This window comes from Trichosurus vulpecula, chromosome 3, assembly GCF_011100635.1.
Source record: "Trichosurus vulpecula isolate mTriVul1 chromosome 3, mTriVul1.pri, whole genome shotgun sequence".
Classification (NCBI taxonomy): Eukaryota; Metazoa; Chordata; class Mammalia; order Diprotodontia; family Phalangeridae; genus Trichosurus; species Trichosurus vulpecula.
This window is the reverse complement of record NC_050575.1, coordinates 366316057-366342560: the sequence shown is the minus strand read 5'-3', so window position 1 is coordinate 366342560 and position 26504 is coordinate 366316057. Positions and strand designations below refer to the sequence as shown.

At 36.8% G+C, this 26504-nt stretch overlaps 2 protein-coding genes and 1 pseudogene across 2 annotated transcripts; all 3 read right to left on the bottom strand.

Annotated features, from left to right (window-relative positions):
• Window positions 1-10447: 10447 nt before the first annotated feature.
• LOC118844206 (40S ribosomal protein S14-like) lies at window positions 10448-10912 on the bottom strand. The gene has a single exon (XM_036752048.1). The coding sequence runs from the start codon at window positions 10901-10903 to the stop codon at window positions 10448-10450; it is 456 nt and encodes a 151-aa protein (XP_036607943.1). The 5' UTR covers window positions 10904-10912.
• A 10124-nt stretch (window positions 10913-21036) lies between these two features.
• On the bottom strand, window positions 21037-22942 carry LOC118844720 (charged multivesicular body protein 2b). Its single transcript, XM_036752682.1, has one exon. The coding sequence runs from the start codon at window positions 22775-22777 to the stop codon at window positions 22133-22135; it is 645 nt and encodes a 214-aa protein (XP_036608577.1). The 5' UTR covers window positions 22778-22942; the 3' UTR covers window positions 21037-22132.
• Window positions 22813-26504, bottom strand: part of LOC118842614 — a 28314-nt pseudogene continuing 24622 nt past the window's right edge.

Here is a 26504-nt window from a genome sequence, read left to right as displayed (position 1 = left end):
CGCCTTGTAGCTCTGATCAATTTTCTGTGCTCTGGTACCATGACCAGGAATGGGGTAATGGGCAAAAGAGTAGCCAAATGGCACCTGATCTTTTGCCCAACGATAGCAAAGGGGTCCTGTGGCATCTCATCACCAGGTTTTTAGTTACCTTACTATCCCTAGACATTGCTCCCTGCTGATGCTGTAGGCACTACCAAAGCCCACAGCTTTATGGTCTTCTGCCATATTTCACTCCTAACCAGCCCTAACCCCAGTATTTTCAGACTTTATTTTCTATCTTCTAAAGCTGCTCATGTTTGGAAAAAAACAAACAAAAAGTAACATTAATCACTATAAGTTTTTTTAGCAATATTTTATTGATGTTTTCTTTTTCTTATATCAACATTGTATCCCATATACCCCTATCTCTCCCCAAAACCCACCCCATGTGACAAATAGTGGTGGGGGAGGGGTCAAAAAGAGAAAAAAATAAGCATAACTGCTTGATACATCTAAAGTCCAAAATTATGTGCAATGTGTAACACCTAGGGATTGACCTCCATCAAGGGGTAGTTTGAGGGCCATTTGTTATATTTCTTCACTCAAGTCTCACTTGATCTCTCTAGTTTTGTTAAATTTATTTTGATTTTTTTCATATGTTGTTGTCCTTTTTATTTACATGGTAGTTACTGTATACTGTTTTCCTGGTTCTGCTTAGTTCACTCCGCATAAGTTCACATAGCTCACTCCATGTGACTCTGTATTGATCACACACATTATTTCTTACATTATAGTAATATTCCATTACATTCATGTACCACAATTTGTTTACTATCCCCCAATTTATGGGCATCTATTTTTTTTCTAATTCTTAGCTATATTTTAGAGAATATGGGGCTTTTTTTTCTCCTAGTAGGTAGGTGCTATTATTATTCTTATTTTACAAATGAGGAAACTGAGGGAAACAGAAATTAAGTGACTTGCCCAGGATCACCCAGCTAGTAAGTATCTGAGGCTGGATTACAACTCAGATTTTCCTGATTTCAGGCCGAGCCCTCTATCTACCATGACACTTATGTCTGTAACTTCCCACAACTTCTCCAAAATTGCTGACTTCTTTTTTGGCTTTTTTGCAAATTTGTGTGATGTAAGGTGAAACCTCAGAGTTCTTTTGATTTGCTTTTCTCTTACTGTTAGTGCTTTCAAACATTTTTTTCATGTGATTGTAAATTCTTTGCAGTTATTTTAAAAACAATTTGTTGATATCTTTTGAACACTTATCTATTGGGGAATATCTGTTAATTATGTGTGTGTGTGTGTGTGTGTGTGTGTGTGTGTGTGTGAAATAGAGATATATTGAAGTATTTTGTCATTATTATATTACTATCTATGTCTTCTTGGAGCTCAGATAATATTTCCTTTATGAATTTGGATGCTAAGTCAAATTTGGAACGTTAGCATGTATTATTGATGGTTTGCTTTCTATAGTATTTATCCATTTTATATTTTTGAATGTTTGTTTTTGCTTTCTGTCACAGTATGATAGCAACTCTTGCTTTTTTGGATTCACTCGATGCTAGTAATTTTTTTTCCCCTATCACCTCAGGTTAAATTTGTGTATATCTTTGTTTTTTCATGATTCTTGTAAGCAACAGATTGCAGGGTTTTGACTTCTTATCTAATCTGCATTATTTTTATTGGATTTCTTAATCAATTCCTATTTACATTTAAGGAGTTAGGTTTATATTTTCCTTCAACTGTTTCTATATTTTTCATGTCATGCTCTTTCCCCTTTTGTGTTGTAAACATGGTAATATTCTCCTTGAGTTACTTTAGTCTTTAAGTGTCTGTGTTTCCCACTGATTCTCTTCACTTCACCTCCTTTGATCCCCTCTTCTCTTTTGTTACCCCTTTCCCTTTAGGTTTTGTTTGATATTTCATTTTTCCTGCTTTTATCTGGTTATATATTTCTGTTGCAGTTTGGGGTGCTGGGAAGCCTGACAGCATGGGTACAAGGTGGGTCTGCCTCAAAAGAATGTGACCACTCAAGCCTTTTTTCAGAGTAGTGAGGTTTTATTATAACACCATTGGGTAGGCAAGATTTCTAGTAAATCTGTGATTTGGAAAGAAGAGAGTTTATTGTGGTGCCAATAGGGTGATTCTTAATGGAGATAAGATTGATTCCTTTATACAGAAAAAGACTGTGGGAAGATCTGGATGAGATTAAGGAGTCGCAAATAGCCTGACCTGGATCAGATGTAGACAATGAAAGGAGTTATGTGGTAGGGCCACAGTGAGAAGACAGTTAAAGGATTATTGAGTATCCGGGTAGACTGGGGTGGGCCAGATGCCTCAGGTGAACACCAGGACCTGAATTCAGGGACTTGATTGTGTGGGAAAGTTTAAGAGCTTTTGTTTTTAGGGGTCCAGATCCCATGCCCGCATCATTTCTGCTCCTTTTTCTCTCTGTCTCAGTCAGGCAAATTCCCCCTTTCTTCCCTTTCAACTAGTCCTTTTCATTTTTTTTGCATCATTTTCAATACTTTACACTCCTTTCAAAAAAGTGTTTATTTCACTCTTTTCATTATCCATATTTTATTGTTTGTTCCATGCCCTCATTCCCTGATTCATGGAAACTATAATCATCTGGCCTCTCTTTTCTCCTTATTCTTAGTAGAAACAAAGCTTCCACTCAATCCATTCTAAATTCTGCCCTCTAGGGACTTTCTGTCACTGCCTAGTAGGACTTTTACCTTGTTGATTCACTTTTCTATTATATCTTACTTTTAGGACAATACCAATTATTTTAGATATCAGAGAGAAAACTGCTGCATGGTAAGGTTCTTCCATCCCTTCTACGGTTTTATACCTTCTCTTGTTGACTTTTTAAAAAAAATATATATATTTGCCTGGAATTCTCCTCCCTGGATCCAGGCTTTCCTACTGTTCCATGTGCCAGTTGTCCTTTGATGTTCCAACTCCCACACCCCACCTCCGGATATGTAGATTTTTCAGGAATCAAAACCCTAGAAACATATCATTGTAAAATTCTCATTTCTCTTCACCCATAGGAGCATTCATCCACCAGTGGAACCCCCTCTAATACCTAAAGTACGGTCTCTTTCCTCCCCATTTCAGTCTTTAGCCCCTCCTCCTCACCCACTGCTTAGAAGTTCTTCTCTGACACAATAAGTCATCTTCCCCTCACTGTTAGCTCTAAATTTGGCCCTAGTGCCTCACTCACACCTTTAGATATGTCCTCCTTTTACTAGTGGGTGTGAAATGGTCTTGAATTATTCAAATATCCTTTTCTTTGTATTTGAAAGTCTTTCTCCAGATGGCTTACAGAACTTGTTTCTAAATTTAATTGTTATATTAACCACTTGGTGTCTTGGAGTTTGTAGCCTTGGATTTTTTGTTTGTTTTTTGTTTTGTTTGTTTTTTTCCTTTCTGGATAAATTGAAATTTCTTTCCATTAAAATTTAATATTCTGTTTTCAGTTCTGGGCAGTTCTCTTCTATTGTTTCTTTCATTATGGTATTAAGATTCTTTTTCCCCCATCTTGTTCTTCTGGAAGAAGTTTGATCTTCAGTATTTCTATACACATCCTACCTTTGAGAAAACTATATACATGTTGCTTGCATAGCGAATGTATTTTTTAAAATGTTATTGATTTTTTGCTTTTCTTCTTCTGGATTTTCTTTTACTTCTTTGTATTTGCATTCTCAATCTTTTGCTCTCTCTCCTTGATTTTTCCGTTTGTTTTTGATGAGTCTTGCCATTGAAGATTCAAGTTTGTTTATTCTGTTCAGTTTTCTTTGTTTTACTATGTAAGACATAAATTCTGCTTTCATAATACTCATTTCTCTCTTAAACCACTCAGGAATAGCATGTGGTAGTTACATATTCTCCCCAACTTCCATAGTGTCTTCTGTCACAAAAACTGTTGGATAATTTTCAGTGATTTTGCAATATTCATATATAACTGGTTTAGTAGATCTGGAGACCATATTTCCTTCTGTTGTTCCTGTTTATTTCCCCATTTATTTATGTTTACATTCAAATGTTTTTGAGATTTCTTCTTCCTGAAATAGTTGATATTTTCAATCTCCTCCCCTCCCCCCTCTTTTTATTTTTCTTATCTCTCACTTCTGATTCTCTCAGCCCTGACTGTGATTTCCTTGGGGTCTGGATCTCGGAATGTTTCATCTTCCTCCTACATTGGACAATTCATGGTTCACCAGCCCAGGGGTCTGCCCCAACTGACTTCTGGATGGTCAGAACCGAATATTGTACTTTTCCCTCAGGCTTAGGGGAGTGCAGCACAGCTCTGCACACACAGTGTTCTGTCCTGGTAACATGTCCCACCTATTTTTTAGTTCTTTGGTCTGTTGTGGGCAATTCAAAGCCTGCTGTGATGGGTAATTTCTTTCCTCAGCACTGGAAATTAAGTTACCATCACTGGTACTACAGAGCTACTTGCAGATCAGAGCTTTGCAGAAGTAGTTTTTCACAGTTGCAGGGTTATAGCCCCCCAGAGCCATAATCTCTACAGAATGGGAAAAAGGGGAGGGCTAAGCAGAATGTAGGAATTGGTTTTGATGTAGGTCTGTGTCGTGTCTTAGGTTCTGCTAGTGCAGTACTGCCAGGAATGTGTGTGTGTGTTTGGGTGGCAGTACACTAAGTGAGCTCAGGCTCAGTGAGCATCAGTCTCCGGGTTTGGGCTTTGTTTTTAACTTGGCGGGGTGGGTTTAGTATCCTAGGCCATATAAATAGCTGAAGTTATTTTATCTTTGGCAGATAATTTTCTGTTTTGCAAAGATTTAAGAAGTCATGGGGATCAGGAAAAAAAGTCTGCTCTTTTATCTTGTCATTCACATAACTTCACTGTAACTTTTTGTTGGTTTTTGCAAACAGAATCCAGTTTGGCATTTTTTAAGGTTGTTGTAGGTGAGTGTATTGGGAAAGAACTGCAAAAATGCTGTCTACACTTTGCCATCTGGTCTCTGCCCCTGAAAATTCTTTTTAAACTCAAATTCTTCAGCTCTTGCTTTTTCATACCTATAAAACTTCAGAATATGATACAAAGATTTCATTCTTACATTGATAAATATCTACAATAAGATAAGATATCTACAATATCTTCCAATGAATAGATTTGTTTACCTGCTCCCTTATCCAAGTGGAGTTATCTCCTATTTACTTCTGTTGCTTTACTTCTCACTGCTTATCAGTTTGGAGAAACACCTTCAACTTTCCCTTTGATTGGGATTGTGAAAACCTCTCATGGAATCTGGGTGTCAGCCTTTCTGTAAATTGAGTGGGATGAATAGAGGTGGGGACCTTTCAGCATGGCTCAGGGCTTCTGATTGACAGCTGGGCCCAAGTTTTGAGTTGTTAAAAATCACCTGACCTGTAGGACCTGTGGGAGTCTGAAACTTAGAGCAGCCTGACACCCCCTCAGCAGGAGCCTCTACAAATAAGGATAAAAGTGTTCGTAAGAGTTGGCATTGGCTAAATTAGCATTTCCTTGTCCCTTCTGCCTGGAGTAGATTTCCATGTTTAGATTGTGAGCCTGAACTCCACCAATGACAGTAAAAGTCAGTGGTGGGTGGAGGTTGTTTGCATTAGGAGTACATAGCTGGGTTCTGCCATCTGGGCGCCGCCTCTCCCTACAGATTGTTTGTTGGTTCGGAATTGTCTCTTTCTCTAGAGATCATAAATAAAGACTCCTTTTTCTCCTTTTTGCTTCTATGAGAAGTCTCTGAATATTACTTGAGTTGTCTCACACACCTTCAACACTTCTCTTCCCCTACTTCAACCAGTCTTGAGAATGCAAATTATTCTGTGGCAAATTCATAAAAGATGGGCAAAAGCAAGGTGGAAAGGATAAAGACATATTCCCACTTCAATTTTCATAGAAGAAGTAAAAGTTTTCTATAATTTCTTTACAAGATTACTTGATAGATACATCCAAATAAATTTGTTCAACCCTTTGCTGATTATCAGTATAGGATAGGACATAAAACATGGAGCCTAGTTTGTAAAATGTTTCATTGGTATCATGGAGAATGTCTCAGAGTTCAAATGGAAGATGGATTTCCTATAGATGATATCCTTCAATGTCTTTCTTCTATTTGCAACTGATGCTTTACTTTTGCTAATTATTCCAAATCCCAGAGTATAATAGAGCCTTCTCAATGAGATCCATAACACATGAAATATGGGACATCAAGTTGTGTCTTTGGACCTATAGGCATCTTAGAACAGAAGAAAAAGGTTGATGAAACAAGGTGCACATAACTACTAAAGCATTGAAGAAAGTTCCAAGAAAATGTCTGCTTTCTTCCCAGCATTCTTTCCTGGCCCCCGCCTATCAACAGAGACTAGTATAATCTGTTGCCTATAAAGGAGCAAGATTGAAAAAGATGAATGTTCAGAGAGAGACACTAGTGGGTACCAGTCAACTGTAGTATATGATCACTAGTAGCTTTTATGTAAACAGCAATGATATAAAAGACATAATAAAGAAAATGCCTGGGGAGCCAGGTGGTACATTGGATAGAGTGTCAGGCCTGGAGTGAAAAATACTCACCTTCGTGAGTTCAAATTTGGACTCAGACATTGTGTGACCCCGTGCAAATCACCTAATCCTGTTTGCCTCAGTTTTCTCATCCGTAAAATTAGCTGGAGAAGGAAATGGCAAATCACTCCAGTATCTTTGCCAAGAAAATCCCAAATGAGTCAGACATGACTGAAAATGACTGATCAAAAATGATGATAAGAAAAGAAGATATGCTAGGTGTATAACGAGTAAACAATGGGAAATTGAAGGTCAAATGCTTCACTGCTACCCATTAAACCTTAAGAAGTGTAGAGGAAACTCTGATGTGTTAGGTAGTTCCTCTATAGATGATTTATAGGACATGAAATTGCCCAAGATCATATCATCTAGATTAATTGTGATCGGTGCTGGTAGAAGTAGTTGTATAAGTATGATTTGAAAAGTTAGTAGCACATTTTGAGACTGATGTCCATATGATGGCATAAGATTCCCTTCTTTATTACTTTTGGAACCTTATATTAAAAAGTATAGCAATAGCTTTGAGCCAATCATTTAGTTAAATTTCTAACATTTAAGCACAAATCTCTGTCTTACTTTACATTTATAAATCTTTCTAGTTAACCTCTGAATATTTTGTGCTTGCAGCAAGATTCATATTGCTGGATATATTTAAGTAAAAAAGTAACAGATTATACTAGTCTTTATTGATAGGCAGGTGCCAGGAGAGAATGTTGGGAGAAAAGCAGACATTTTCTTGAACTTTCTTCAGTGCTTGAGTAGTTATATGTACCTGGTTTCATGAACCTTTTTCTTGTGTTCTAAAATGCCTATAGGTCCAAAGATGCAGCTTGATATCCCATCTTTTGTATAATTCGATTCTATTTTTTTTTCTTGTTGTATCCGGGCTATTGCTTTCCAGTTCAGCATGCCCCTGTACTCATTTTTCTTTCGTTGTAGACCCTCAGAATATCTGTTGTTGAGATATCACCTCCTTTCTACAGAAGTTCTTCGGCATGTAACAAAATCTCTCACGTACTAGCTTGATCCTGAAAATTGTACAGGCCCTGGTTACACTGATAGCTGATCTTATTTGATCAATACATGTTTTTACCTAAAAAAAAATATATATATATATATATATATATGTATATATAAAATTACTTTTAAATGGGATGGGATAATCATCAGAGACCCACCCTTTCAAGCTAACAAACAGAACTTTCAGATTATCAATTAACACGAACACTATACTTCATATGTCAATGTGAAATATCTAGCATCATTATGAAAAATATTACATAGGCACATGTTATTTTTGCATATATGTAATAAATGCATGTATAATATATGTAAAAAAATTTTCATTATCTGCAAGATATGATCGATACCGGGACAATAATCTAATTGAGGAGACAAGATATATAACTGAAGAAAAAATTCAATCTAAGACACCATACACTTAAGATTCAAAAAATTGCATTTAAAAAGTAGGTAATAGAACAGTCCCTAGGGAGTAGTTATAGAATAATGAGGTCTTGAGGAAGGCCTCATTGAGCATGAAATGAACATTTGGCTTTTCCATAATCAGAAAATCATTCTATCTAGAGGAAAAGGCATGAGCCAAGGCATGGAGTAAAGAGTATTCATGTTAGTGAAAAGAGTCTCTGTAGGGAAATAATATGGACAAGTTTTTAAGGGTCAGATTACCAGACTACCATTTGAATTGATAATTCTTCTAATGGAGACTATGCTATAATTAGTATCTATAAACAAGCTAGCATATAAATAAATGAACAAAGAAAGAACTAAATAAACAAAAAAATAAGTAGATAAATATACAAATAGAAGAATAAATTAAAAGTAAATACAATAGATAAACATTATTTGCAGGTGACATTGTGAATTTGCCTACTTGCTAAAATTTCTTTGTAACCCCAAAATCAATATTCTCTGTGCTTTCTTAGTCATTCGTAGACACATGCAGAGTGGTTAAAAAATTGATTCATTCATTCTATACTTCCCCAGCTGAAGTCCTTATACTTAAACACAGCCTCAAATATACACACCTAACCTCCATTACATTCACCCTGTAAGCCAAGATGCTTAATGTTTTGAGACAAAAAGTCAAGCAGACAAGGCTGAGATAATTTTTGAAGCTAGATATAGAGGAAAAAATTGGAATCTGCCAACAAGTTGTGTGAACCAGAATCCTTAGATAGAACTGCCACATATCAACACCTACCCTAGTCAAAGTCTTTCTCTTCCTCAGAATAAGTTCTACCAGGTTCTTCCTATGTCTCCATTGGGGCAAATCAAGGTTGAAAGGTTAAATCACAAAGTGCACTACTCCTTCACACATTATTCAGCTCCACCAAAATTTTAGTTAATGTTTTTATAAAAGTTTAAATGCTTAATATTTGCTAATTTTTTTCATCACTTTATTGTACCACGCAGTGCAAAGTATGTTTTCAAAGTTCTGTATGTGTTTACTCTATGTGAGTGAGTACTCTATATGTGTACTGTGTATGTGCCTGAGTGAAAAATGCAAAGTAGTTCAATCACAATTTAGTAGAGTACATTATATAAAAGTTATAATTGAAATATTGTTTCATTATAAGTAATATTTCATATAACTAATTGTAAGAAATATAATTAATAATGTCTTTAAAGAGAGACACATATAAAACAAGGGTATTTATTGATTGATAAAAATGTTGTGATCAGAGGCTTGCACAACTCTAACTTGGTATTTTCACCTAGCAACTATGGTTGCGTATTTGTGGTGACTTTATGGAACACAGCTACCACAAATGATGAAAATCAATTGTACATGCATGCATAACTTAATACATAAGCAGAGAGTTCTTCAGTATGAGAGCCATTTTTTTTATTTTAAAAATAACTACTCTTGGTTAATGACAACATAAGTCATTACAACCTACAAAAGGCAGGAAACTACCATTGAACTATAGTGCCCCTTCACAATTAATACCATGGTCATGAAGCAGGTCTTTAAAAACCAAAAAGTGATGTTTACAAAAAAACATTATAGGTTGCCTTATGGATTGGAGAGGAGAAAAATTGGAGGCAGGGAGAAAATTAGGCATAGCTGACAACCTGAAGTAAGGTGTCAACTATGTTGAAAAAGACAAAAGGAAGTGCATTAGATGTTGTTGACATATAACTGAAAATGATTCCTGATTGCCTCTAGTTGGCAAAAAAAAAATATTAAGGGCAAGAATCATTACCAGATGAAAAATGGACAGATACATCAAATTCATGGAAACGTGATGAGTTGGATATATTGTGGGAATCTCAAATGGAATGTGTCTTAAATTGAACTCATTTTCTTCCTTTGCAAACCCCTATAGCTTTCTGACTTCCCCAATTCTGTTAATGGATCTACCATGCATATCACTCAGGCTTGAAAGTTGAGCATCATCTTTAATATTCCACTTTTGTTTGTCCCACTTCCAGATCCCTAAGCATCCAATTCCAGGTAACTATGTTCCCATTGCAACTCTTTCATCTCTCCATTACTTCCCCCTTCCCCCAATTCCATAGATACCTTTGTAAACCTCAGTGCCTCTATCTCTGATTAGTATAATTATATTCCAGTTTTTCTCTTCCTCCCCAGGTTTCCCTTCTCCTATAATTATTCTTAAGCACTGGAGAGTACTATTTACAATGCAGAAGTGTTACCTAATCACTACATTGCAGGAAAAAAAATGGATTGACTAACTACAGAATAAAGTTCATCCTCCTAACTACATTCAAGGCCTTTCAAAACCTGGCTCCAACAAGCTTTTAAACAGTATCACAAAATAGACTCTTCCACATGTTCTTTTTTTTTTTTGACCATTGTGACACTTTTATTGACAAAAATAATCCAGCCAGTGATATTCACAGATGGCGACCACGGCGACCACCCTTTCTGTGAGTGCTTTCAGAGGGGATTGGAGTGACATCCTCAATACGCCCAATCTTCATTCCAGAACGTGCCAGAGCTCTCAGGGCTGACTGTGCCCCAGGGCCAGGGGTCTTAGTCCTATTTCCCCCTGTGGCCCGAAGTTTGATGTGAAGGTCAGTGATGCCTAGTTCTTTACATCTCTGGGCAACATCCTGAGCGGCCAACATAGCAGCATAGGGAGAAGATTCGTCTCTATCAGCCTTGACCTTCATTCCACCAGTCACCCAGCAGATGGTTTCTTTGCCAGAGAGATCAGTCACATGGACAAAGGTGTCGTTGAAGGAAGCAAAGATATGGCAGACACCAAACACATTCTCTCCTTCTGCAATTTGAGGTCCAAGGCTGATGACCTGCTCTTCCTTCTTTTCCTTCCCCTTGCGAGGTGCCATTTCTGCTCCTCCGCTTGGGCTGCCAACACCGGAAAGCCTTCCACATGTTCTATTCTCCAATATGATTAAATTTACCATCCCATCTAATTCAATTAAAGAAACACTTATCAAACATTGCATAAGAATCCTATGTTTAGTGCTAGATAAAATACCAAGCTTTGAAAGAGTTCCTGACTTTATAATTCTGATACTATAATAAGTATCTTTTCCCCCTTTTGAAATGTCATGCATTTTCCCCCAGAATATTGTTCCATACTCCTGAAATGTCCTTTCCACAAACTCTGCTTATCAAAATCACAGGACCATAGCTAGAAGGAACTTTAGATGCCATCTAGTTCAAACCCTTTATTTTACAGATAATGAAACTGAAGCAAAGGTAAGTTGAGTGGCTTGTCCAAACCACACAAGTAGTAACTGGTAGAATTTAAACTTTGATGTATTCTGACACAAAAGCTAGTTCTCTTTCTACTTTTCCATACTCTCAGCAGCACAATAGGGGAAAACAATGAAATCCTGCCCATTGTTCAAGAAATAGCTCAACTGACACATCTTCCATAAAGCCTTTCCTTAATCCTCTTCTCTGATCTTTGTATTTCTTTGTGTTTTTATTTTTTGGAGGGGGAAAGGCAGGGCAATTGGGGTTAAGTGACTTGCCCAAGATCACACAGCTAGTAAGTGTGTCAAGTGACTGAGGCCGGATTTGAACTCAGGTCCTCCTGACTTCAGGGCCTGTGCTCTACTCACTGCGCCACCTAAATGCCCCTTCTTTGTATTTCATTTAAAAACTTTATATTCTGAGTATTTTTTAAGGTTTTGAGTATCATTCTTGTGATTATTTCTTTCCAACAATGCTATAAGTTCTTCAAGATGGATGTCTGACTCATCTTTGGCTCTCCTCCAGCAGTTACCTCTGCAAATGCTAAATAAATATTTGCCAAATTTGAAATGTTTGTGGAATGAGTCTCTACAAAGAGTTAGATGGTAAGATGCTCAAGAATTGGTACTATCCTTTTGTCTACACTATCCACAGTGTCAGAAAACCTTAATGAAGAGATTTTATCCTGACCAAATTATCTATTTTCATTTTGATTTCCATGTCTCTTCAGAGTAGAGACGTTTTCAAGTGCTCTCTTATGGAAAGTCCCTTAATAGTGTAACTCTTTTTATCTCTCTCAGAACACTGGAAGGTTGTCCTCACTCTGCCACCAGAAAGATCTCTGATTCTGCAGATGTGGGTAATTCCAAATCTAATGTCTTACAGCCAGATCATCCCCTTGAGCTAAGCCATTCCACTCTGGCTTGATGGACTCTAATGAAAGGAAAATGGGTGTTTTGTCACATAAGAGTTAAATATCATCATTCAAAGCAAGGAATACAGAATTGTGCAAAGCAGGGGAACCTCTTCAAAGATAGTCATGTCAGAAATCTTACATCATGCATTTCCATTTTTTGTGTAAGGTGATATACAAAGAAAGATAATACTATCGATTCCTGAGGAGGTCAGTACTTTGCCAAAGGAAATGGATGATATTGCTATAGAATGGGTGCTTTCATTTTTCAAGGGAAATATGTGTATATACATATGTAATATCAATTAAGTTGGGACTTTCTTGCTGTTTTAAAATGGTTAAGTGTCTTTGATTGAGCAAAGCCTGAGGCCCAAACTCATGTCTACTAGGTGCTTGAGCCTATGTGGGTGTGAAACCCTTAGGGTCTTAAGGGGAGTTGCTAAGACCAGAGCCAATAGTAGGAACCTAAGTTCTGGTCGTTTGATAATGGCTAAAGAGGGTATAAAAAGCTAGAACAGAGATATTTGTGGGGGCTCTCACTCACTGGAAGAGTGGCATGTGACTGGAAGAGACTCTGGACAGCTGTTAAGAGCCCCCCAGCTTGTAAACCCTGATGTTCGTACTTTGTTGAACCCTGGTAACTATGCATTGAGATTTGAATCAGACAAGGTCTGTCTGTTGATGTTTGTAATTTGTTTGTATTTGCTCTGAAGTTCAGGGTACTGGCTTTTCCCCCTGAATTAAGTGAATGATATTTGTATGTTTGATTAAACTGAGATTGTTAACCCCTTAATGTTACTTTCCTTAGTAAAGCAGAACAAAAGAATCTATGTTGGCAGCTTTCTGTGTGCTGGTTGTTGGCAGGTCTTACACCCTTACATAAGCTGGTAACAGATTGTCGCAACAACATATATGTATACATAGACATGTAAATATATACATGCATATACATATATATATATATGTTTTTTCATCTTCCAAGTGCTAACAAAAAAGAAGAAATCTTGACTCTTTAATGTTTCATTTTCAGAACTCTTGAGCACCAATTTTTAACCTGAAAGAATGGGGTAAAAAAAATGAGTTCAAACATTGTCAAACAGTATACCTCAACGAAAAGATAAAAGTAATCATTGATTAAAATATATCATTCCAGAATTTTTTTCTTCTAAGAAATACTTTTATTATTAGTTCAAAAATTAACTCACACAAGTGAATAGTACTTTAAAAAAAACAGCAGACTAAATGGAATGAGAAATGTTGTCAAGTATCAAAACAGTTAACAGAGTTTTAGTAATAGATTATGATTGTGTGGATTTTATTGGTATGTCTATTTTAATAATGTAGTGGGCAATTTGTGTAGTCAAGATTTTTAACAATTGATAAATAAGAGTAGGCCCTTGGTCATAGGAAGCCTATGAAAAACACAGGGGACTCTTTCCCAGTCCTTTAGTGATCAGAGAGCTAAACAGACAAAACTATTCATTTAACCTTCATGGAGAGAAACTGCATAATATATGGAATTAAATAAATTCAAATTAAATCCTCCAACTGTTCTGGCATTGCTTAACAACTTGACCTCACAAAATTCTCTTTTTATTGTCCAGCACAGATTAACATATTAGGTAGTTATTGAATAGCTCAGAAAATGTATATGAAGGAGAATAAAAAAAGCTATGGTATTTTCATCTCAGACCTGCCCCCACACATTAATATGCCATATGACTCTTAATAATCATTCAACCTACCACAATCTAGTTTTCTACAGTATCAATTTGAGAATAATGAATACTGCTATCCTTCCTTTTTACAAGTCTTCTCATGGTACAAATTAGCAATTGTTCATGAAAGCTTCTTCTACAGGCATTTACATCATCATACTTTAAAATATAAACATGGATTCTGGATGCACAGGAAAGCTAGATGGTGCAGTGGATAGAGTCCTGGAGCTGGAGTTCAAGTCTGGCCTCAGACACTTAATAGCCATGTAACCCTAGACAAGTCATTTGACTGGATTTGCCTCAGTTTCCCCATTTGTCAAATGAGCTAGAGAAAGAAATGGCAAACCACTCCAATATCTTTGCTAAGAAAACCCTAGTGAGGTCACTAAGAGTTTACTACAACTGAAAAGACTCAACAACAACATTCAAGATGAAGCACAGAAACAGACCAACTAAATTCTGTGTACCAATTATATGTGTGAAGTGCCTTAAGAATCTAAAACTACTGTACAGTTATTATGGATATCAATCATATGGGAAGGTGATGTGATTTTGTCAGTATAGGAAATCTCTCTACAAACACTGATGGCAACTGTTCTGTGATTTGGTAGACCTTCATGTCCTAGGGAGATGCTGAAAGCACAGATAAGTTAAATGCTATTTTCAGAGTTGCAGAGATAATCACTGTCATAAGTAGGATTTAAGATCATAGGATGGAGAAGTAGGAGGAACCTGGGAGGCCACCTAGCCCAATCCCCTTTTGATTTACGGATGAGCGAATTGAAGCCTAGTTAAATGAAAGGAGCTTGACCAAACCGAAATACCAAAATAGGTCGTAGGGCTAGTGTAACAACAATGTTACTCCCAGCGGCTGTGGGGGTATAAGACCAATAACACCAGCACACAGGAGGGCTGCTAGCACAGGTTCTTTGATCTGCTTTTCTAAAGGAAAGCAACTTCAAAGGATCAACAATCTTACTTTAAATCAAACCCAACACACACACACACACACACACACACGTGTATATATGTACATTTATATATACGTGTGTGTGTGTGTATCATTTACTTAGTTCAGGGCGAAAAGTCAGCACCCTGAACTTCAGAGAAAATACAAACAGAAATTACAAGCAGAAATTATATAAACAGAGTAAATACAAACAGCAAAGACCAACAGACAGGGCTTCCAACTGTCTGACCAAAAGCAATACATGCATAGTTACCAGAGAGAAAAGCACCAAAATCTGAGTTTTTCAAAGCCTGGGGGGTGGGGGGGATGCTCCTTAACGGCTACCCAAAGTCTAGTCTGGCTGAATCACATGAACGCTCTTCCAATGAGTGAGTCCCAAAGCAAAATGCTTAACCTCAGAGTATATATACCCTTTTTCAGGGCCAGAGGGCATCACAGCCCTCGTGACCCAGGCTCATGTGACTCAGGTTCAAAGCAGGCCACATAGGCCTATTAAGGAGTGGGGAAGATCTTCAAATTGTATTAACATTATAGCCGGCCACTCAGGTAAGATCCTACAATTCCAAAACTAGCACTTTGCAATGACACCAGCATCTTTCCTTGACTCCATGCCCAGTAATTCTGTCCACTAGAACATGCTATTTTGTCATGAATGCTATATCAGAGACCTAAAAAACATATATAATATACATATATATCAAATATATATGTATATATATATAATATATATATAATTGTTGCTGTTGCTGTTATTATTATTGAGGCAAATATATCCCTGAAATGAATATGAATCTCAGGGCTCCTTTTTAATAGGATACTATTCTATATGCAACTAAGATATATTACAAAACAGGGATAATTACTCTCCTGAATATTCAAGATCTTTGGCATGTCCTCAGTCCCCTCTACTCTCCTAGATCAAGTTAATTCTACATTTGTTTTACTGCACCCCTCACCCCCAAAACTGAATCACAGAATCTCTCAGCCAGAAGAGACTTAAGAGGTCATGGATTCTTACCTGGGTCAGAATTCCTTCTATGATGTCCTAACAGGTATTTGTTTAAAGAGTTCTTATAGCATGGATTTGTTCAACAAACATTTAGTGTGTACTATAGGCCAACCCATTTACTTTCAGGTAGTGCTAATTGTTAAAAAGACATTATAGTCTGGCACTTCGCAACTTTTGACCTATTGTTATTAGTTGTGGTTATGGAAGCTAAGAAGAACACGTCTTATTCTACTTTCTACATTTACAGATAGCCCTAAGTCTTTTCTGCTTTAGGCTAAATATTTAGTATCAATAAAGGCTTGCTATTCAATTCAATAAATATATTAAGCACATATTATGTGTCAAGCACTATGCTAAGTGCTGGGAGTAAAACTAAGAAAAAGATAATCCTTGTCCTGAAGTAGTTTATAATCTAAAAGAGGAAGACCATGAAAAATGAAAGCAGGAAAGGAGAGAAGGGTAGGGAGAGGCACCAAAGGGTACCCAGCCCAGGATATTGTGTTCTATGGAGTCCAAACCAAGAAGTGCAGCTGATGGAGAAAGTGGATAGTTGACTAACAAGTTTATATCCCAGCCCCTTATAAAGGAAAACTTTGGGAAGAATTTAGTATTCCACCCTCCAGCCTTCCAATCAGAGGGACAATAGATTGAGAAAGATGAAAGGTATTGAGTTTCAAGGGAGAAAATTCAATAAAGTGGGATGGGTTGGGAAGGAGCAAAATGTAGTTAGCCTTTCACAACATGAGTATTGTCAAAGGGTTATACATAATAATACATGTGTGGCCTAGGTTGAATTGCTCAACTTCTTAGGGAGGGTGGGTGGGAAGGGAAGAGGGAAGAGAATTTGGAACTCAAAGTTTTAAAAACAGATGTTCAAAAACAAAAAAAGTTTTTATATGCAACTAAAAAATAAGATACACAGGCAATGGGGTGTAGAAATTTATCTTGCCCTACAAGAAAGGAAGGGAAAAGGGGATGAGAGGGGATGGGGGTGATAGAGGGGAGGGCTGACTGGGGAACAGGGTAACCAGAATATAAGCCATCTTGGAGTGGGGGGGAGGGTAGAAATGGGGAGAAAATTTGTAATTCAAAATGTTGTGAAAATCAATGTTGAAAACCAAATATGTTAAATAAATAAATTGCATTTAAAATCAAAAAAAAAAGAAAAAAAAAAGAAAAAAAAAGAGTTTCCAAAGCTTAATTAGTCAGCATGATGATGAGATTTCAGATGATCATTTTATCCAGAGTAGGGAATTGTGTTCCATGGAGTCCCAACCAAGCAAAATTCTTGATAAATATGGAGTTAGCATTATTCTTTATTACTTCTATTTTAATATTATGGTATTCTCAAAGTAGAATGGGATGCCTCTGAAAGTAAGGAGTTTCCTCACAGTGAAATTCTTTCAGTAAAGAACTGATAGTCATTTGATATGTTGTTGAGGGAATCCTTTTTAAGACTTGATTGGCATAGATGTCTACTGAAGTCCCCTTTAAAGCTGAAAACCTTTAATTTTGTCACTGGAGGACACTGTGACCTAAAATCCCAGGTATAAGGTGGCCTGAAAATCTTAATAGAATTTTAATTTCTTAAAGCTTAAACTTACAATAAGAATTTTTGGATCATCCTATATGCTTGGGACTCAAAAAATCTGTAATTTCACCAGCCTGCACATATTCCCAGCAATCTACTCAGGATTTTATAATCAATGTTAACTCCAGGAGCAACCCCATCATCACCTTAGGGATAATGCTAACCTTCTAAAAATCTTCTTGGACAGACCAACAATTTACTTAAGGTAATCCAAATTTACTCTGTAACCAATATGCAAACAAAAGATCTGCTTGGATCTAGGTATTTTCATGTTCTGAGCATTTCTAGTGTATTCCATTCTCTATATCATGATACCCCTGCTCCATCAATATTTTTATATTCTCTCCTTGCTTTTCCTATTTTATCTGGTTCTCTGTCTCTCTCTGTCTCTCTCTGTGTCTCTCTCCCCCTTCCATCCCTTTCTCCCTCTTTTTCTCCTTCCCTCCTTCCCAGCCCTCCTTCTTGAATTCAGTTTCTTGCTTCTATTCATTAAGATACCATCCTCAGTCTTAATCTTTTGTACTTTGTCACCCTAACACTAGTTACAACTAAAAACCTCCAGTAATCCCATCTTAATCCAATCCATTTGTCAAGGTTTCTTATTACTCATGTAGTCTCACTAGTCTTCCTTCCCTTTGTTTTGTTTGTGTGTTTGTTTCCTTCCCCATGATTAATCTGACTGTTGGCCACTAACATTTCCTTTCCTATAACCGTGATCTTGCTCTTAGGTTGCTATAGGTATATTATATGTGGCATCTTGGTATAACCCTTCTGAACCTTCTTTGGGAGTAGCATATTGATAAGTTCTTTCATGAGGTGGAGATAAAGTGACCAGTGCTAACAAAGCTAAATAATACCCCAATCCCTATGTCAAAACAGCAACCCAATCCAGTTGCAAATGTATGTTCCCTGGTCCAATTTCATGTAACCATTTCCACCCCAAATTCTTCAAGGCTTCTAATCTCTCCTCTAGAGAGAAGCACTAGATGACTTTGAATTCTACACTGGCATTGCTACCTGCCTACATTTATTCCACTGTGATGTCATAGAAAGACATATGGCACATAGGGTCTAGGGATGATTTGATGCTGTTGAAGCTTCAAGACCTAATGGAGTTCTCACCTCTCATTCAAATAATTGAAGCTAAAGATTCTCATCTTAAGTTTAGAAATGGGAAAAATGTGTATTGAGCCCATAAGAACTTTCAAAATTGACTAAGTCTCTCGTAATTGCTATCACCAGCATTCCTCTTCTTAATATGATGAACTGGGTATCCTCTGAGAGTGATATACTCTGTCTATATCCCTCCTTATATGGAATATTACTTTTCTTACATTTAATAATAGCTTATAATCCAGCCTAATTTAGCTCTTGACTTTTTCACATCATGGTATGAAAACAAGATATGATTGCTTTCAATCGGAGATCTTTGGCTGGCATAGGAAAAGTGTCAGGCTTTGACTCTTACCGCAAGTGCTTGTAATATAATAAAATGGATCTGCAATAGAATTAAATTCAAAAGTAGGATGAAGCTTATTTTTGGTGTGTTTTGTTTTGCCTCCCACATGGCCAAGAGAGCTTGCTATCAGCCCCTACTTCTCTTGAAATGCTGAGGGGGAAGTAACTTACCTATATACATTATTTCTATTTAAGCTTTCAAATAATCAGTGAAAGCTACTACACTGATTTCCCCAATATTTTTCCACTGCTTCTACCAATCTTTCAAAAGTGACGACAGGAAAGAGAACTGCGCTCACAATGCTGCTGGTGATATTGATATGAGTCCAACCACATTCACATTAATATCAATCACTTTCAAAGCTTTGGGTCTTTTTGCCTCACTAGTCACTCTCTTTACATAAGTAGTGACTATATAAGGCTCAGAATGATACTATACTTTGTCATCTCTTAATATTCTCACACCACTACTCTCAACAACAGAACACAAATGTCATGATAGCTTCCATTCCATACCTTGATCTCCATGTGATCTCCTCAGTGCTTGCTTTGTACTCTATTCTTGACACAATATAATAAAATCATTTAGGGTTTGTATTTTGCATGGCCACACCAACAATGATTCCAAGCAACAAATGAATGTCTTAATTACCTTTTATAGCCATGGAATTAACTAATAGTCATGGGCAGCTACCTTTCACCCATCTTACACAGCTGCTTACCTTTGAACTCTGGTTTCTCAAAGAAGTATATCTATGTTCTTCAAGGAGTTCCAGGCAGTCATCTTTCAAGGCTCTTCACCATTCTAAGTGCTCACCTCTGGATTTCATTCAGGTTTTCCATTCCTTTAAAATAGGATACACAGAATATGCAATACTTTATAAATCTGGAAGAGACAGAGTACTATAAGATTATCACCTACTGCCTTCCAGAAACTCTAAATCTCTCAATATAGAGTGATTAAGTTTTTTGAGTACATCTTTGTACTATTGATTCATATTTAGTTTTGAACAAGGACACCTTGGCCAGCTAGGTGATGCAGTGGATAGAGGGCTCAGCTTGGAGTCAGGAAGACCTGAGTTCAAATCTGTGCCAAACTCTTACTAGTTATGTGACCCTGGGCAAATCATTTATCACTTTTACCTCAGTTTCTTTATCTGTTAAATGAGCTGGATAAGGAAGACTCACCAGTGTGTTCACCAAGAAAACTCCAAATGGGGTCACAAAGAGTTGGACAGGACTGAAAGAACTGAAAAACAACAATGACAAGGATACTCCAGAGCTATTTCATAGGAATTGTTTAACAAACTGTTATGAATTGTGATACACAGAAGCTACTTTTTGCAACTATATTTTTGGCATAAAGATTTGGCTGTCACTGTGCTAATTTTCAATACAGAAAAAAACGAAATCCCACACCGTGCCTTCACTTTGATTTATTTTACTTCGACGAGGTTCTAGCATAATTACATTATTTTTTTTTTCCAGGAATAAAACCTTTATTGGATTTTTTAAAACAAAATAATTTATAAAAATGAAGAGTCCCCAAAAAATAAATGAAGAAGAAGTAAACACAGTTAGCATTATTATTTACACCCAAGAGCACCAAAGAGTTTCAGGGTTTTGTTTTTTTTCTCTGTAATCCAGTAATCTCTAGATAGGCTTTTATGTTCAGAGAAGCTATGTCAACTAAAAAATTCCCATTATCAGTTCCTAAATCAAAGTGCAATTTTTTGATTATATAGATGTAGAGTCCAGTTTCTTCTCCCTGCCTATCAATCCTTATAGGGAATTTGTTCCCCTTTTTTTGGTTTTATTCAGGGTTTAATTCATCATCATGATAGCACACAATTCCCACCACCCTCAATTTTCCACATGACTTAACTCTGGTCTCTCGTAGTCTATAGTGACATTTTTAGGGAAAAAATATTAAACACAATTTCTACCATGAAGTTATTTTAAAGAACGATACCAAATGAACACAAGGACTTACATCCTATTTTTGTTCAATTTTCCCAATATGTACACATGAAATACTACAACATTTCTACCTTAAAAAAATACAGCATAGTATATTAATACACTTTTTTAGGCAGCATTTTTCTGACAGGTTTATTTACAAAAACTTCAATTAGTTTTGCTTTAAAATTGCAATGTTTAACATTATCCTTTTAGTAGTAGTGCTTAATATGGGACACAATGGCATCTGGAAAGTAGCTTCAGTCTAAGGATGAATTGAGCTCATAAGAGTGTGGAAGGAAAAGTAGGATTCATATAGAGAAAGGCACAACAGTTCTTTCAAGGGCCAACAAATTGTTACATTATTATTGTAATTAAAATAATCAGTGTCCTTCACTGCTAATTTTTTAGAATTTTATAGCTGGAGGAGATCTTTTGCAGACCACCTTGTACAGACCCTCTCATTTTACAGCTTGAAGAAATTGAGGTCCAGAGAGGGCAGGTGACTTTTCCAAGGCCACACTACTGGTCTGAGTTAGGTCTAGAACTCAGATTTCCTGATTACCAGTTCTGTGCACTAATTAGTCAAGTAAAGTGGCAGGTCCCAGATAAGAAACCTGGAGAATTCTAAAACTAGATCTCAATCTAAGTTTTTAATAGATAATTCAAGTTTCTCACTAATAATTTTAAAGATCTGCACAATAGTTTTGTGCTGCAAGTATTTAAGGCAGGTGCCAAGAATGTTTTAAAAAGTTATAGACTTTACATATTGAAAGAGGGCTTTCCTTTCAAACCATTTTAAATATAATTTGATAATTGCAGTTCTTGTGGCCAAGGTTCAGAATCGATTTCAAAATAAAAGTAGCAGATGCAGGTCTCCTGTCATTTGAATCTTTTGCAATTCTTTGTGTTGCTGCTTCGTGCCATTTCTCTACATGGGGAAAAAGGATTTAGAATGCAAGTGTGATCTGGCACTAACCTAACAGAATCTTAGAATAGTATGCCATGCAGGAAAGAGGTTTAGACATAATCACTTCAAAGTATTTGGTAATTAAGATTCAAACTGTTTTTTCTTTTTGTAAATCATTCTTTGGCAAAAAGATTTTAAACAAGGTGTGGCCTGAAACTTCATTGACTGTCTTCTTTGCAAAATAAATAAGTTTTGTAAAAGGAATCTACAGTGCCAGTTTTATACTGATTGTAAATCATTAATACGTATCATAAATTAATTTCAGCTAATCTACTCCCAAAGCTTTAAGTTGCCGTTCAATCTCTTCATCAGAGATGGTAGATGCTTTTGACGTAGATGCAGATGGTAAGCCTCGGGCAGCTGATGGTGCCTTGGCCATCTTTCCAGAGATTTCAATTCCAATTTCATCAAGCACCTGGTTTACAATATCCTGGCTTTCTTCTTCATCATCAGATCCATCAAAAATGTCATCCAGTGTGTCATTGATCATTTCTTCAGTCATTTCCATTTTCATGTTTTCCTTCTGGAAATTCTGCATTGTTTGCAATGTCTTTTGTGGATCCATCTTCTTGTTAACTGCCTGCATTGTTTTTGCAGTAGTTGACATGGCTCCAGCCATCTTCATCTGGGAGTTCATTACTTTAGTTTGTGTAGACATAGAAGTGACTTTTGAACTCACAGCAAAAGTTCTAGTTTTCTGTTTCCTCAGTTGCACAAGCTGCTTAGCTAAAACCCTGCAGGCTTCTTTGTTACCAATCTTCGCCATTTTCTTAATTTCTAATTCCAGCTGTTTTTCCTGTTTTTCTAATGCTGCTCGATCTCTCATTATAGCCCTCTGTGTACCTCGTAACTCTCGATTCTGCTCCTTTATTACATCGTCTACCGTCTTCTTCTTGAAAAGACAGGCCATGATCACAGACCCCCGCCCCTGAGCGGCAGGCTGGGCTAGGGCAGAAGAGAAGCCCGGGGCACCTTGGACGGGAATGGACCGGCGGGGCGGGGAGAAAAGCCACTGGTCCCCCGGACCGCCAGGGGTGTGGTGCGGGGTCTGCGCCGCCGGGGCCCGAAGCGGTCGCCTAGCCATAATTACATTATTTTATTTAAAATATCTATATAGCAATTCCAAGCATTCAAGTCAGCATGATACAGTGGAAGTGGATAGAAGTCTATCCTTAAAACAGTGAAGACTTAAATTTCTTAACAATTTTTGTTGACTATAAGTTGCTCAGAAATTGCCAATCTCTTTTGGTAGAAGAAGTTTATTCTCCTGGGAGATCTCTATGCTTATGAAATCACAAGTTCAGTCCCCATCTCTAATTCCAAGTATGTTGGCTTACAACTAATTTCATCCTTAGTATGATAGCTCTTTTATCTTCCTCATCTCTTTTTATGTCTGCTACCATGAATGGGAAATGTTTTTTATAGATTAATATTTATACAGTGAATATAGATTGTAAAGGATTTTCAATGATTCCAAACCACTTTATGACATTGAAGCTCTTTTTTATCACTAATACCCTCCCAGTAGTACTACATGACAGCAAAACTTAGACTACCAGCATGTCCAAAGGAAAATATTGCCAGTAACACAAATGTTGGACTGCATAATGAGTATCAATAGCCTGAAACACATTAACATCTAAACCCATGATCCAGAAATGGTATAAAAAGACAACATTTAAGAAATGTAAGTATGGAGGATGACGTGGAATAGTTATGTAGTAAAAGTGAGGGGCAGTATATGGGCAACCTCAGTGTTAACCTTGCTACCCCAAAATGTCAAAAGATCTTAAAGAAGGTATTGAGCATCTTGGGTAGATTTATCTTGAATATTTATGGGAGGGCCTGGGCAAGAATTTCAGAAGATAGAAAGGAATACTTTACTATACTTTACTAGTATTCTTAAAACTGTTATCCTTAATAAGGAAGTTTGAAAGAAAGGTTGGGGCTGATTTATGAATGATGAGGTGATTATGAAAAAGACAAAACTGGTAAGGAAAAGGTAAAAGGGAGCAATTGTATTATAAAGATGGGGTGTGGAAAGGAAGAACTAATATGGAGGAAGATGGGTTATGAACTGCATAGTTTAAAGGAGTGCTCGTTTTGGTGAGATCAATCAAGTGTTTATTAAGCAGTATTCAGTACATTGTGCTTAAGATTCAAACACAGGAAGTGATACAGTCACTACTCATGAGTAGTTTCCATTCTCTTGGTGGAGAGAGAATTTACCTATATAAGCATACATATAACCAATATACACAGGAACAATACTAAGAAGTTAGGGAAAGAGATCATGATATCCACTGAGAAACTGAAATAAGTATAATTGGGAAGGCAGAGTTGAGGCAGCAACTCAGTCAAACTCTTTGAAAATTCTCCACCAAACAACTTATAATAACACCTCAAATCAAATACTGGAGCAGCAGAGCCAACACAAGATTGGGGCAAGATGTTTTTCAGCCTAAGACAATTTTGGAGGTCAGCAGAAGTCGTCTCTGACACTGGAGTGGTGGCTAACCTGAGACACACACTGTGCCATCAGTGAACCTTGGAGGTGACTAGGTCAGTGGTAGCAAAAATTTCAGGAGCTCTCAGCCAAGGGATGGTAAAGAGTTAGGAAAAGGGGTCAGAAAGAGTCTATAGAAGGGCCTTCACTGGCATTGGGTTTATGACTGGGCACTGCAGCAACTTCTTTGCCCATATGCTATTCTGGGCCCCAGTAGCAAAGAGGAATACTTCTGAACAGTCATGAGGTAGTAGGGGCCTTGGTCTCAGGTTCAAGGCAGAAAGGAGCACTAGCACTTGGAGTCCTAAGGAAACAGAGATGCTTTCTAAATAAAAACCAGAGTACTGTCTAAGAGATCACACTTCTCTCCAGAAGCACTGAAAACTTGTAGACCTATAGAACTATCTCTGAAAACAGCAGCATGAGAAAGCCTGAAACATGAGACAGTGTGCCTCCCTAACCTCAAGATACATAGTCAGAGGTCATTGATATGAGTTGAATATGTTGGAGTGATCGGGAACACTCTCTCACAACATTTCTTAAAATACCATATCTACTTTACATCTACCAGATTGGCTACAGAAAAGGAAAATGACAAATGCTGGAGAGGATATGGGAAAACAGGGCACATGCACTGTTGATAGAGTTCTGCACTGGTTCAACCATTCTGGAAAGCAATTGACAACTATGCCTAAAGAGCTATAAAACCATGTATACCCTTTGACTCAGCAATATCACTACTAGAACTGTATCCCAAAAATATCAAAGAAAAGGGAAAAGGACCTATTCATACAAAAAATGTTTATAGGAGCTCTTTTTGTGGTGGCAAAGAACTGGAAATTGAGGGATGATCATCAATTGGGGAATGACTGAACAAATTGTGGCATATGATTGTGATAAAATACTACTATGATTATAGTGGAATACTATTGAGATGTAAGAAATGACAGGATGGTTTTAGGAAAAAAACTGTGATTGCACAAATATATATGTATATACGTAAATACATATATATTATATATGTGTATATAGGTATGTAAGTGGGTATAAATTGATATAAAATAAAGTGAGTAGAACCGAGGGATCATCATACACGTTGAAGTTCTTTGATTCCAAACCCAATGCCTTATTTTTTTTTTCATTAGCTCTGCTACTCATGTGCACATGGGCAGGTCACCAATTTACCACTGTAGCCCCCCAAAACAAACAAACAAGTCTTTCACCAGTATGGTTAAAATATCCTGCTTTTTAATCTCCCTTCCTCTAATGTAGATTCCTGGATAATCATAGCCTTAGGTCCAAAGACTCTCAAAGGTTCCATGCATAGATTATAGTGGGTCTGTGAATTTAGATGGGGAAAAATTGCATCTTTATTTTCACTAACTTCTAGCTGAAATTTAACATTTCTTCAATTATTTGACTTTGTTCTGAGAAGGAATCTGTAGGTTTCAAAAGAAACCCAAAGGAATCCTTTATACAAAAAAGATTAAGAATCCCTGCTCTAATCTCTCCAGTTTTTAATCTATCTTTCACACAGCTGTCAAAATGTATTCCTAAACTCAGTTCTGATCATGTCACTTCCTTGTTCAAGAGGCTTAAGTTTGTCTGTCTATTGACTCTGTCCATATAGCAGAAATCATTCTGTTTTCCTTCTGCAGCTTTTAATAAGAATAACTTACCCAGCAAAGTTGAGTATAATCCTGAATGAAAAAAAGGATATTTAACAAACTGCCACACTTTCAGGTATTTGTAATAAAGAGACCAGAACTCAATGGAAAATTATACAAAAGGTCAGAAGAAACATAAAACATTAATTACAACATGCTCATTAAGGACAAACTGTTTATTACATATATATATATATGTGTATATATATATATACATATACATATATATATATGTTATGAGTATTCTTAAAAACTCATCCTTACTAAGGTAGTTTGAAATAAAGGTTGGGGCTTATTTGTGAATGATGAGGTGATTATAAAAAAACTGGATAGGAAAAGGTAAAAGGGAGCAATTATATTATAAAAATGGGGTATGGAAAGGAAGAACTAATACAGAGGAGACAGGTGAGGGTGGAAGGCTGGTAATGTTGGAACCTTACTCTCATTTGGGTTGAAGAGGAAAC